Here is a 14470-nt window from a genome sequence, read left to right on the forward strand (position 1 = left end):
CGTCCCTGAAGTCACTATAAATCAGTAAAACTTCTTATACGTTTTTTTTTGGTTTGGTTTAACACTTGAGATAGAGATAATTAACTTTAAATGTTTAGTTAGATTATAATTATAATGTAATCTTTAAGTTAAATAATAGGAAAGGTAATTCTACTAATTAATTTATATTAATATATTATATAATAATAATGTAAGGACAGATAATCAGTGGCTAAGTGGCTATCAGTCTTACCAGTTTTCTTATATAGGCTCTACATATCAGTCTGTAGTTATTTATAAGTAATTTAATTATTAGTGTTAGTAAAGTAGTGAGTAAGTAATTAGTAATAGTCTAGTAGTTAACTAGTTGAAGACTGGTGATCAACTCATTGATTAGTGACCACTCGTCAGTGGAGAATTTAGTGTCTGAGCCAGTGTCTATTAAGGCTTTATCGATGCAAACTTTTACACTGTAGAAACATTCCATCATGCTGAGGAGACTGTTCCACCTGGTGCGGCAGTCAAGAATCAAACTCAATTCTTTGCCCTTCGCTTCTTTTACATATTTTTGCAAAAACATATCATCTTTGATTGGTGATTTTTTTAGAAGTTGTATTCTGTTGTCAAGTGTAGGCCTCAGGGTGGAGAGAGAAGTGGGCCATGATGTTGTTTTTTAAGTTAACGAAAGCCACAGTCACGGTGTTGGTGGTTTTTGATCCGTCAGTGGCAACAATGATGTTTATATTTTGATGGGCTTCTCATTCCTTAATGGCGTATTACTAACCAACCGCAAGTGATAGCGAGCATGTTGTCATCAACATCTGCCGGACTGCCTGTTAAACACACAATAGGCTTAGCAGAGAGAACGACGCAACTCCCGATCATCGCGCAATCACCAGAAAAAACTCTGAAAACTTTCTTATTTTTCATCTCCGGTAAAATATTGATTCAGCTGAAATAAAAGGTTTTCTATTAGCTAGTGACGGTCATCTCCCAGAGGGATAGGTTAGGTTTCAGGACAAGCCGCAAAAGCAGCACATAGTCTCGCAGCCAAAGTGACAAGTGAAGCGAGCCGCAAGGCTGCATTTCCCCATAGTCTTAAACTGTGATCGTTCCGTCATGTGATTCATTGACGTCACAACTGACCGTAAATTAGAATTAAGCACTAGGACTAGGAGAGGAGTTAGTTATTTTATTTAGCACGAAGACACTTTATTTAGCGAGAGTGGAAAGTTAACTGGCAAATAGATCAGTGGAGGTAAAAGGGCTGGCAGTGCATTGTAGAGAGGGGTGTAGCGCATGCCGCAATGAACAGCAACATCACTCTCGCCACCGAGTGATAGCACACATAGCAAAGTGGCAACGCCGACAACATAAACTTTTGCACCATTATTTAGAAAGTTAATTGAGTATTTGCAGATCCAGCAGGCCGAAGAATGTGCTGGATCCAGCAATTGCAATCCCTAGCCAGGACAGTCTATTCATGGTAAATTTGGTAATTTGTTTAGAAGCAGATGCTTTAGAAATTTCCTTAATATTTTTTTGGGTATTAGAAATCAAGGACTAGATTCGAAGTCAATAATCAATTAATGATTGGAAGTTAGTAAAGGAGACTGTGTATAAGACTGTTTTAGAGAAAATGTATTGGCAATTATCTTATGCGATTCCCCTGCATATGACCAAATCTTTAACAATGTTGTCAATGTGATGTTTGATGGTTAATTTAATAGAAATGAATACCAAGGTCTTTGATACTGTTGACAAGAATGAGGTCATGATTAAAGGTAAAGGTAAAGTTGAGTTGGGTCCTGATTGGGACAAAAAACAATAATGGTTTTACAGAAGTTGATTGAGAGATTTAGGTGTAGTAGTAGTTTAGAATTCAATATATTTAGGTTGTTTTATACAACTTTTTATACAATATTTGGGCCACTTAATAGTCTTAATGTCTTCCACACATTATGGTAAGGAAAACTGATCAAAAATTTTATTTATGTAGGATATAAAGAACAAATTATTGAGGATAAATTCCTGTTGTATTCCCATATGGGGAGAAAAGTTGTTGAAGTATAGGTCTATCATTTATTTGTGTTTTTGTAGGTATGCAAAAGGTAATAGTTATTTAACTAGGCTATTATAGTTGAGTTTACAATGTAACGCTGTGTTATCATTCTTATCCTTTGCTGTTGCAAGGAAGTTTACTACCTCTGTTTGATTATATTTAAATGCTATTTCAAAAGGGGTCTTCCTATCTTTATTCTTCACATTGATATCAGCACCATTTCCTTTATGTAAGGTTTTTAGCAATTCATTTGGTATAACTAAATCAAAAGCTTGGGAAATGTCTAAGTACACTATATAAATGGAAATTTTTCCAAAGTTGGTTATTGTTCATAAAGTTCATAAAATAAACAATTTATAATACAATTTAAATAAACACTATTCAGTAGTCACATTGCATAGAGTCAAAATTGCCACTTGGCAATATTTTTATTAAAGTGATGTCTGCTTATTTCAACATTCAACATGAAATTGTATCACAAAGAACACTTCAGGAAAAACAGCAGAATGTTGAGCTCCTAAGTGATGGGAGTCCCATGCACCACACGTTAGTGATGTCACAATATCACATAGCACGTTCAGACAGGAAAGCAGGAAGTGACAATGAGAACCAAAGGCAGTTTTCATGCAATGACACACAGCATTTCAGACTGGGAATTTTTTGGGATGATATTTTTTTTCATTTTGATCTTTTTTTCAGTAGTCTAAGGCAGTGGTTCCCAATTAGTTTTTCCTGCGTACCACTTCAAGAAACAGCTCAAACTCGCGTACCCCTTATAGCAGAAATTCATATTAATTCATACTAATATTATAAATTCGAAGGTAATTCTGTCTGTCTGTTACCTTTTCACATCTAAACCGCTGAACAGTTTTAAATAAAATTGGGCACAGAGATAGCTTACATATTGGAGATGGACATAGGCTACATTTTACTGCGAGAAAATATCTTATTCTCACGAGAAAATTCGATATAATGCGGGAGAAGCTGTGGTTAGACAGGTAGTGATAAATAGAATAATTTTTTTTACATTTATTATCTATAAAATACAATTGTAATAATAATGAAAATAACATAAGATTATTTAATTTTAATGTGACAAATGTGCACGATTTTCTTTGCACAACTTTGTAAAATCTGGTTGCTTTTTGGTCAGCTTCAGTCTAGAGTCATGTTCGAGTCGAAGTTGGTGACGATGTTTAGTTTTCATGTTTGTCATGGCCGAAAATCCTCTCTTGCAGAGGTATGTTGTGCAAAATGGTAGTAAATATTTTTTAGTTATAAATAAATGAATTTGAGCATTCGACATCATGTTATAAATTTCCGAATTTTTGACGGTCCACCCATTATTTTTTTTATTTGCTTCATCTTGTGCATTTAAATTTTAAATCGACCGATTTTAAATTGCCGCACGTACCCCTTCATGCAATTTCGCGTACCCCTGGAAGTACGCGTACCACTAATTGGGAACCACTGGTCTAAGGTATACAAATCTTGACATGACAGAACCTGTATATCATTGTGATCAAATGTGTTATTTAAAATTATTCAATAATTCTGAATTTCTAAGTGACAACTTATCATGTTACTTTTGCTTTCTAGACTCCAAACTTATAAGGATATCTATCAGAACCCGCATTAATTAATTAGTAAAACCGATGGCAATAAATAATTTGGAATGGCAAAAAAATTTAAAACTGACAAAATGGTTGGCAATTTTTTAACATTTTCCAGTGTGACCCAAATACTAAAATAATACCATACTTTAACATAATCATAATAAATAAGTAATAAAATTTAATTTAAAATACTTAATGATAATTAAATTACTTTTTAATCTGTCTAGTTATTATTTGAAATTCATTTGACTTCATTTTAAATACAGAATACTAATTTTATTTATCAAATCTCTTACAAATCAATTTGAAATAAATTTGTTTTTTATTTAAAGATAATGATTCTAATTCTATTTAAGTTTACATACGTTTGTCACTATTTATGTTAATTTATTATTAATAGCATTTATATTAAAGTTTGTTAAATTATTTATAAATTATAAATTAATACCATCTAAACATTCTGTAAAATACTTTAAAGTTAAAGAAAGAAAAATTTTTTAGCTTGAAAGCAAAAAAAAAAAAAAAATGTTCCAGTACAACTGAATGACACTTTAAATAGAAATCAGAACAGACTAACTTCTAGACACTAAAAAAATTTGTTAAATAAATACTTCATTTAAAATAATAATCATATTTATTATGTTTTAGAAGATTAAATAAATATATAAAATTCAAAAACAAATATCTTAGACTAATCTAACATGCAACTCAAAATACATATTTTACTATAGTTAATCTATTTTAAAATATATTAATTACAAAGCATTCAAACAGACTTATTATAGAATTAAAATGTATTTTTTATTGAAGTTCAAAACATTTTTAAATTTCAATATATTATCAATAGTTTTCTTTTATTAAAAAATATTTTAATGCATTGAAATGATGAAATTATTGTTTTTATTTTTTAACAAAATTATATAAAATTATCATTGTTCTTATTCTCTATAATAGAAAAATTGACATTTCTTTATTCAAATTCATTATTTTTCATAATCCTTTGAAATATGATAATAAAAATTTAAAAAAATAAAAAGCTATTGGTGAATTAGTAATGACATATGTTTAAAAATTTTTTCCAAACTTAGAATAATTAATTAAAGAACTCTTTGATTAGAAGAAGCTTGATATTGTTCAAGAGTCCAAACTGTAATATATGCATTAAAAATCATATGTTTTTTAATGAAAGATTCTGATTAATATACAGTAATTCTGATATTACTTTTAAATGAAGAAAAATTGAATAATTTTCTCCTCTTGACTCAGCTCAGAGAAAATGCACATCTAGAGAAACAGATATTTGTGGAAAGACTTTAAATACATAAATAACTATAGTATTTTATTAGTAAATTACTCTACATTAGCACACATTTAATCATTAAGAAACTTATTGAAGTATTAATTTGCTTGAAATATAAATCAAAGCAGAAATAACTCCAAATTGTAACTTAGATGTAGAATTCAGACAGATTATGGCTAGATAAGAATTTATTTAGCAAACTAATTGGAAGTAAGGTAATGATCTTCAAACTATTCTAAGTGGTAAAATAATGTGCTAGGACTAATGTTATATTTGAAGATTATATTATTCATATAAGCACAGAGAAGTCATAAAATGGCATGAAAAAAGGATTTATGAACATTTAAGGAAAATACAATAAATAAAAGTAATATTGATAATAAAATAAAATGAAATCCAAAAGAGTGGATATAGCATATATAGATATGAATCTCATGCAAAGTCTTTCTGGATCAGCAATAATCCATAAACATCCATTTTGAGCAACACTGAATTAGAAAATAATATTTGAAAACAATTCTCTTTAATGACTTTTAATTTTTGTAACGTTAACTTTTCCTTACATAAATACTTTTTAACATAAGGTATATTCTTGAAAATGTGATTTTTATCAAATTTTTTACTTTGATTCTTAATGTCCCTGAAGATGATTTTACATACTAGGAAAGCTCTAAGATAACAAAGATATGAACTTCAGTGTTTTGAGTAAATACTTTTCATTTTGACTTCTCTGTAATCTTTTCAATAAAGTTACATAAACAGAATTGAACATTTTAAATTATATGACAAAAATGTTCAAATGTTCTGGCAATTCTATTTTTGATTTCTCATAGCCATAATTGGTAAAAATTATAAAGTCTAAGTATATTTTTTTGTTATTTTTAATAATAGAAACCAAACATAAGATTATCATCTTGTTCCATACTATTACATCTGATTCAATAAATATAAATTTATATAAAACATTTTCAGTATACAGTTTTGATAACATTAATCTTAAGCCATTTATTTACTTAATGAAAAATCTTTAATGATGTCTTTTGTATAAAATGCTGAAAATTCATTAAGTTTATTCAGATATAAAATAAAAATATTAGGATTTCATAGTAATCCTTAAACCAATGTATAGTCTATACACAATGTCATAGAGCAGTGACAAATCATGCCAAACAAAAAAAAATTAAAATAAAAACTACAGATAAAACACTCAGAAAAGTACTTTAAAATGTTCCTTCCAATAATTGGCCATCATAGCCAAAAAATTATGTTAGTGCATTTTTGTATCAAGATATTGATGCTGACATTACATTACAAACATTTTATATTTGATATGGAAGTTCAATACATAAAGGCTTTTTATATTTGTATACTTCCAAGAACTTATTAAAATGATCATTTACTCTGTAAAAATACATTATTCAATCACAGCAAAAACAGTTGTCAGCATAACATTAAACTATTTTTTCAAATGTCAGATATTTTTATTCATAACAACTATCTTTTACATCTGCATAGTTTAGTTTATAATCAAAAATGATTTCTACTTAAAGACAAAAGATTTGTTTAAAGAAATTTATAAATAAGCTGTGAGATAAACAGGGAGTCAGAGGTTAATCCCTTCCGACCATTTACGCTGCACAAGGTTGGTAAAACTCGATCTTGCGGTTGTAGGATGGCTAGGAGGGCAAAAAGTGTGTGGGGAGTGCGTCAGTAAGCCGGCAGGTGTCCTTTCAACAACAGGAGACAGGTTTAACAAAAGAAACAAACATTTATTTTAATATTAAAGCTAAGATACAGGAGGCCATAACAATATATAGAAGCTAAATGTGGTTAAATATAAGTTCACTATACAAAAGGGCCACTCTAACAGCTCTAACGGCTATCCTGAGAGAGAGAGAGTTCACAATGCTCAAAAATACAAATACATCTAATAGGATATGACTAAATATGCATTCATTGAATGGGCTGTATGAATCGTAGTCGGTACAGGAACTGTAGAATGGCGATGGAAGTTCAAATGGCTGTCATATGGCGATGTCCCTTCAGTCGCTATGTCCGGTGTATGGAGACAAGATGCACACAGTAATTTGGCACGCCTGGAACTTCCGGGGGCTCATGCTTTTATACGTTCTTCGTGGGAAAGGAGTCACGTGATCGACTTCTGTTGATACTTACGGTGCATTCCGATTAACTAAGTGTCAACTTTCCCACCTAATTGTGAAAGCAATCGGTGACCTCCAATATACTTCTCACCAAGAGTGTTTTTTCCATCAGAGTTGTTTACAAAGATTTTTCCGACATTGGTGTAAAAATCGCGGATTTCACACAAAATAAAACTATCACCTTAAAATTTATTACTGTAACGTATTTTAAGGTGTGAATTTTATTTCTGGCATTCCCTACAGTTTCTAGACTAATTACATTGCAAGAAATTTATATTTTAATTATAGTCTCATAAGTCAGAAAATATATAAGTAAATCAAATAATAAATTTAATTATAAAGAATATATTTGGCAATTCCATTAGTTACGTCCTGCTGTACATCTTGAAAAATACTCAAATTTTAAACATTTATTTATTACACATTCAAAAAAAGCCATTTGAAACTCTAAATAAATAAATCAGTGGTGTACAACAAGTTGGTACACTGTCACCAACTCCCAACATCACTAAGGAGGTCTTTAGAAATGCTTACAACTCAAGTGGTTGGTAGCAGTAAACGACCTCATCAGTATTAGGTCAGTCACTCTCTAATCCACTCTTGAAGTTCAGCGAGTCTGGTAGCAACCGATAAATCACCATAAATTTTATAGGTTATCTTTTTGAATGATACCAATCTAAAGAGTTGAACCAGTAAGCCTTTTTGAACAGACCCTAAGTATAATCCTCACAAGTAAACTTTTCATTTGTTCACCCTACACAATAGTGTATATAAAAAAATTAACAAGATAAATTTAACATTATAAAAACAAAAATTTCTTACTTAAATTTTAATTTTTGCATTAATGCATAAAATTGCATTTATCATTTAAACTTATTTTAAATCATAATCTAAATATGTTGCATCAGTCCATAAGCAACACAATAGCTGGCAACCCGAAAGAGCATGGCGCGACATCGGAACACAATGTGCAGACCCATAACATAAAAGCACCACAATAATATATATACAAATTACTAAAAGTAATTCCTATCAGTTTAAAATGATATCTCAACCATGTAAATAGAATTCCTAACTCCGCTGTAGCTTTTAAAAATTTTAAATTTCGATACTTATGCATCCTTGTAATATTCTCCATTCAATAACCTAATTTTAGAGCAGGTGTATTTTTGAAAATACTGTATACATAACTTAGCCAGATCATATATCATGTAGTACCATAGTTTAATACTCACAACTTCTGAAATACTTTCAGATTTTATTGCAAATTTAAATAGCATTGGTTATATAGAGATAAACAATTTGTTTCATATGTTTATTGATAGTAATTATTTACCAGGATTTTTATTAGTTGTCAAATATTTATCACAATACATAATGTAGGGCATATCATGTATAATACTCACCAATATTTAACTACAGCTGTAACTTGTAAAGGATTGGGTTGTTGTGGATATATGTTTCTACATGCTGTATATAAAGATTCTAAACCTGGAGGTATTACAGGAAGAGGATTAAACCTTAAATTCCTATTAAAATGCATTCCCAATTCGCTTCCTCCTACAACATCCATTTTGTTAACCTATAATACATAACCGCAAAAATAATTATAAGAAAATGTTTAATTATAACGAAATTAAAAAGATAAATAATGTTTTTATTAAAAATTTCAAATTAAATTTCTTTATAATTGATTAAATTTGATTATATAAATATATATTTAAAAAAATTAATTAAAATTATCATAAACATTTATTATTTCAATTTCATTTTATTTTTTTATATTAATATTAATTTAATCAAACTATTTATTTTTAAAATATATATTATATAAAATTTTTTGATAATTAATTATTAGTAATAATTACAGTTTAATGTTATTCGAGTTTTGCATTTCAGAAACAAAATAATAATTTCCATCAAATTTTAATATTGAAAAAGTTATTTACTTATTAATTTTTTTTAAATAATTATTAAATTTTTAAAATACGAAACGAAATGTGAATAATTTTTTATATGTATTGTTTTGAGAGTTTAGCGACCTCTGTTGGATTTCAGGATTAATAACAGGCGTCTTCTGCTTATTGGAAATTATGGAGTCGTACGATGTTATTGTTAATCAACCTGTAGTTATCGATAACGTAAGTTTGATAATTCTGAATATATCTGAATTTCTTACGAAGGTTGTCCGGTACAATCTTTTACTCATAAGTATTTTCAAAATTAGGTGTTAGGGTTATTTAACAACTCGCCATCTTGGTATGAGTCATAGTTCAATTGGCATTTCTGACATAAATTAAAGGAATTTACGTTTAAATAACATTGAAATAAAATGAAAAATATAAAACATTGCCATATATACATCTTATATTATGATAATGCTTTTTAAAATATATTTAAACTCTTATCAAAACAATCCACAGAACAACTTCATAACATTTTGAATTTCTAAAGTAAAATTTCCATATATTTGCCATATTGTATACAATACAATACAATACAATACAATGATACAATACAGAATACAATCTATAAAATTCCCAAGTCTATTGTAATATTAATATGCATTGTTAGAAGATATAATTGCTCCAGATTGATTTATTCATTTGTAACGTTGGTCGAGCATTATTTAATTAGAAATGAAAGAAATTTGTCTTTGTGATATAATCGTCACAATAATTATATTGTAAATAATGAGAACAAACTGAATTTACTGTTTGTTATTACTATTACATACTTTTCATTCATATATAGGATTTTATCAGATAAATAAAAAATGATGACTTATATTTATTCTCTCTAAATGAAAATATTTTTATTAAAATTTATATTTCCTTAAGCATAATCAATCAAAAGAAAGGATTGTAATGATAGGAAATATTAATATATGTATTAACATTCTGAAATGGATAAATTAAAAATTTTAGATTACATTTTTTTAAGAACGATGTTTGTGTGTCATTTTGTACTAAAATAGTGATGACTACAAAAAATCTTTTTGAGTTATGTAAGCAAAATCACAAGTCTTATCACTTCTAAATGTATGAAATCTGTCAATTATTTTAAGAAATGTTTTACAGGTAGCCCTCGGTTTACACCGGCTCAATTTACGCCGATTCACAACAACGCCGCTGCACAATTTGCCGTTTTGCGGTGTAATTCCCCAATTTTCCCTATGCCAGACTGATTTTCGTTTCAGTGTTGACGTATTTACTGAGCCATGACATTGTACATTCGTTAAAACAAATATTTTTATTGAATATATTTATTTTTTCTGTTTAATATTATTGGGTATGTATACATTTGCATTAAATTAATATTAAAATACTAAACGTTCCCACGAGTCAAGTTATTAATTAACTTAATAGTCCAATAAATGTTGTCCAAATCTAGAGCGCTAATGAATGCAAATAGTTCGTATCCCGTATCAGTTTGTTCAGGAAAACATCTTACGACGCAGTAGCACTTCCAACGATCACAAATTATTGTTAGTGAGACGAAATCTACTTCTCGTTGACCAGACAATATCTAACTCTCCTTAGCGAGACGAAACCAACTTCAATTTTTCTGCCTAAACTGACTTTATATATGCGCTATGGTGGTCAGCAGTCAACCAGCGTCTTCACTCGTCTGTAGCTCTATTTCAGGTTAGCATATCCTTTCAACTATGGAAAGTTTGACGGATGAAATTTGTGAGTTAGACAATGATTGGGAGCGAAGTGTAAATGTAAAAAGGTGCATCGTCGTATCATTTGACCATATTCCAAAATTATTAATGAAATAAAACAAAAATCTAAACAATTACAAATGGATACTTTTTTCTGAAAAATGTAAGAGATCCGAAAGTTTGAAATATCATTTGTTTTTCTTAAGATTTTTTAATAAAAACATTTCATTTTATTTTATCATAAAATACATTTTTAAAAATTAAATTTATAATATATGTATATTGTATTAATAAACAAAACTATTTGCTTATTTTTCACTTATGTATAACCTAACCCTATACCTCACTGTAAATATGCATTCATTTTAAGCCAATTTGATTTGCGCTGGCTTTTGTAGGAACAGAACTGCGGCATAAACCAAAGGCTACCTGTAATTTAGTTTTTTTCAGAGTTCTCCACATGTATGTGTAATAAAATTTTAAACATTTTTTATTAAGATTTAAAGTGAAATGGAACTTTTTTACAAAAATATTAATAAAACTCAAGTTCAATACACCTTAAAATCACCATAAACACTTAACAAACATTTTCAAACTTTTTATTAAATGTTTATGCTAGTTTTAAGGTATGTAGAATAAGGTGACCAGATTTTAACATTGGTGAAGCAGGACATAATTGGCATTGTCTTGTTGGAAAAAATTGTTCTAGAGAAACAAAATTTTATTATCAAAGAATGCAAAAATTGTATTGTCTTATATTTTTTTAAATTTCAACATAAGTAAAATTTACAAATACAGTAATACCTCGACTTACGCTACCCCTACTTATGCAAACCCGGAGTTACGCAATTTTCAAATCTTGTCGATTCGTCTTTTGTTTGAGCGTCATGCATCTCTTGATTACTCACTCCCCCCCACTATTGTTCGGCTTACATGTCGTGGAATAGACACATAGCTACAATTTATTTTGTGTTATTTATTTCTGTGTTTGTTATATCTACAGAGACTTGAGAGACTCTATGTGGTGATTTCTTCTAACCATGAATGAATCAAAAGACGAGATAAGATTAACGAGAACATTTATTAGCTTACATACATCCAATTTGGATTTTACACAAATTGCGAAATTATACCCCAACTTACGCGAATTTGACTTACGCGGTTATTGGTCAGTCCCACCTATCGCATAAGTTCGGGGTATTACTGTATAATAAATATATATACTATTAAATCTTTAAAAACTCTTTATTCTTTCACATATTTCTCAGTTGAGTGAATTTTTTTAGTAGATTGCTGTCATTGTTTAAATTAATTTTACAAAANTAATCTATGCCTCTGGTTTGATTCTTCATAGGAAAAAAATTTTTTAAATCTACATAAATTCTGTTCAGTACAGTATCTAATGAAAACAAAACATTGTGAATGTTGCAGAAATATCATAACAGATCGTGCCACCAAAATTTTAAATGTTACTGGGAAAGTTAAGCAATTTGTTGCTGGAGTTGATGCCTCTGGTTTGATTCTTCATAGAAAAAATTTTTAAAAAATCATGAATTGAATTTGTTCAATGTAATATGCGCCAAAAATAGAACACTCTGATGTTGCAGAAATGTAAGTAGTAGAATCAAAAACGAAGCTAAAGTACTGTATTTACAATTTTCAAATCTTTGATGTGATCAGAAATGTAATTTGCAATATCTTTAATACATCTAATACAGGTAGAATCAGAAAGTTGCATTTTTTTAATATGCAATATTATTTGATTTTTATTGCTAAAATTGGAAGCATTGATGAAATATTTTATCACAACTTCTGTGTCTGTAAATGGTTTCAGATTTTTACCAATTATTTAACAAATTTCATATTATGTTCTTGCCAACAGTGGCACATTCAGAATTTACTCTTTGGGAACTGAGTTGAATAGATAAAAAAAAAAATTTTAATGCAATTTCAATAAAATTTTTACCTTAGGTGACTACTAATTCATAAATAGTATAGAAATAGAAGACACCACAGAATATAAATTTAAAAAATGAATTTTAATTAGGAAGAGATTTTTGGAAAAATTTCTACTGTTTGTTTTCCTTTTTCTTTGAAAGGGGCCAGGGTCCCTTGACCACCCTTGGGTGTGCCACTGCTTGTCATCACTGCATTTTGTGATAACACCACTAAAATAATGCTTTGTTGTTATTGCAATGACTTCTTAAAGAAAGTTAACTTTTCACATCTTATTAAAGACTCCCAAGGAAAGATCATTAAATGATTTGTGTTTCATAGTATAATAAACGATGTTATGTCTTTTTAATAATATACTTTCATGACTGATCAAACAAGTTGCCAAATTGTATGTATTGGCACAACAAAATATTCTTCTTCCCAATTGTCTTGAAACACTATTTTCTTTGGATATTTTTTATTTGTATTTTGAAGACACTCCTGGCATTTTGGGTAATCAAATTATTTTTGACACAACTATTCAGTTTAAAACAGTCACTTCAGTTTAGCATAATTGACACTTAAAATTATAAGAGAAAATGCACACATTGATGATACTACATAACAAGACACAAGTCACAAGAACACTGTGTGCAGAAATCAACTAGTCAAGGGTTGCCTGTGTCTTGAGATTTTAAAACTCATGCCAGATTTTCAGAAGTTTAAAAAAAAAGTACTTAATGAATTTGAATGTTATGGGTTGCACATAGAAGCTTGCTGGGCTGCAAGTTGAGTATGGCTGGTGTAGATCTTGATGCTGTTCATAAGCTGGTAAAGCTATTCATGTGAATAGACAATACAAAAGGATAAAACATAACTAATAAATAGTTTGCCTGAAAAGCTGACATATACTTTTACACCTAACAAGATAAAATAAAAAAAAAGATAAAATTTTTAAAAAATGATTGGATTTAACTGGAAATAGAGTATTAAATTTAATCTGTATACTAGATTCCTTCTTGCTCTTTGTTCTTTGATTTCAAACAAACGATTTAAAATCAAATAATGTCCAAAATACATTGCAGTTAACAGTTTAAAATAATGAAGCAATAACAAACTTTACAGAATATTGGTATTCTAATATTATATGTAAGAATACTACTATTAGTAATTAAATTTTAAGTACTTTGATCTAGAAGTATGCATTAGATGTCATCTCTTGATAAAGTTCTGGAAGCAAAGATCAGAGAGCGGTCTGGGTAGTGTAACTGGTAAGCAAGAGTTGTAGGTTCGTGTTTTACTTTGGACCAATTCTTTTCTTCCAGAACCCTCTAAATTAATTATTAAAATATTAATTTAAGTACAGTAGAGCCTCGATTAACCGACACCTCGGTTAACCGACCATCCTAGTCGGCAAATTTCAAATGTCAACTAGTGATGTGGCGCTACAATATTTGGCTATGTCTTGGCTACTTTAATATTATTTTTACGTGTTTTAGCTGGCAACACTCATTCGACCATGAAAGGGGGGTCAGTATTTAAACGAGGCTTAATTTTCTAATTTTTAACGATACAATAGCGATGATTATTATTTTAAAAAATTTTTGTTAGGCTTAACATCGATGAAAATTCAACGCGAAGTAGGTTAATAGCGATATACTAATATACTAATTACATGGGATATAATAATATACTACACTAATAATGGATTTTTTCATACTTTTCGGTTATCCGACTTTTCAATTATCC

The 14470-nt window shown here is 29.1% G+C and overlaps 1 protein-coding gene and 1 long non-coding RNA gene across 2 annotated transcripts in view; one reads left to right on the forward strand and one right to left on the reverse strand.

Moving 5' to 3' along the window:
* Positions 1–7611: 7611 nt before the first annotated feature.
* On the reverse strand, positions 7612–10068 carry LOC111622524. Its single transcript, XR_002756285.1, has 3 exons — positions 9482–10068; positions 9299–9405; positions 7612–8701 (listed from the first exon to the last, which is right to left on the reverse strand). It is a non-coding gene; the product is annotated as an uncharacterized LOC111622524 (long non-coding RNA).
* The window catches only part of LOC111622522 (alpha-centractin), a 36077-nt gene continuing 30758 nt past the window's right edge, over positions 9152–14470 (forward strand). Inside the window, exon 1 of the mRNA XM_023364924.1 lies at positions 9152–9260. Coding sequence (XP_023220692.1) covers positions 9213–9260 — 48 coding nt within the window. The 5' untranslated portion in view covers positions 9152–9212. The remainder of the gene's footprint in view (positions 9261–14470) is intronic.

Source organism: Centruroides sculpturatus, unplaced genomic scaffold, assembly GCF_000671375.1.
Source record: "Centruroides sculpturatus isolate CEXI.00-Female unplaced genomic scaffold, Cexi_2.0 scaffold291, whole genome shotgun sequence".
NCBI classification, from domain to species: domain Eukaryota; kingdom Metazoa; phylum Arthropoda; class Arachnida; order Scorpiones; family Buthidae; genus Centruroides; species Centruroides sculpturatus.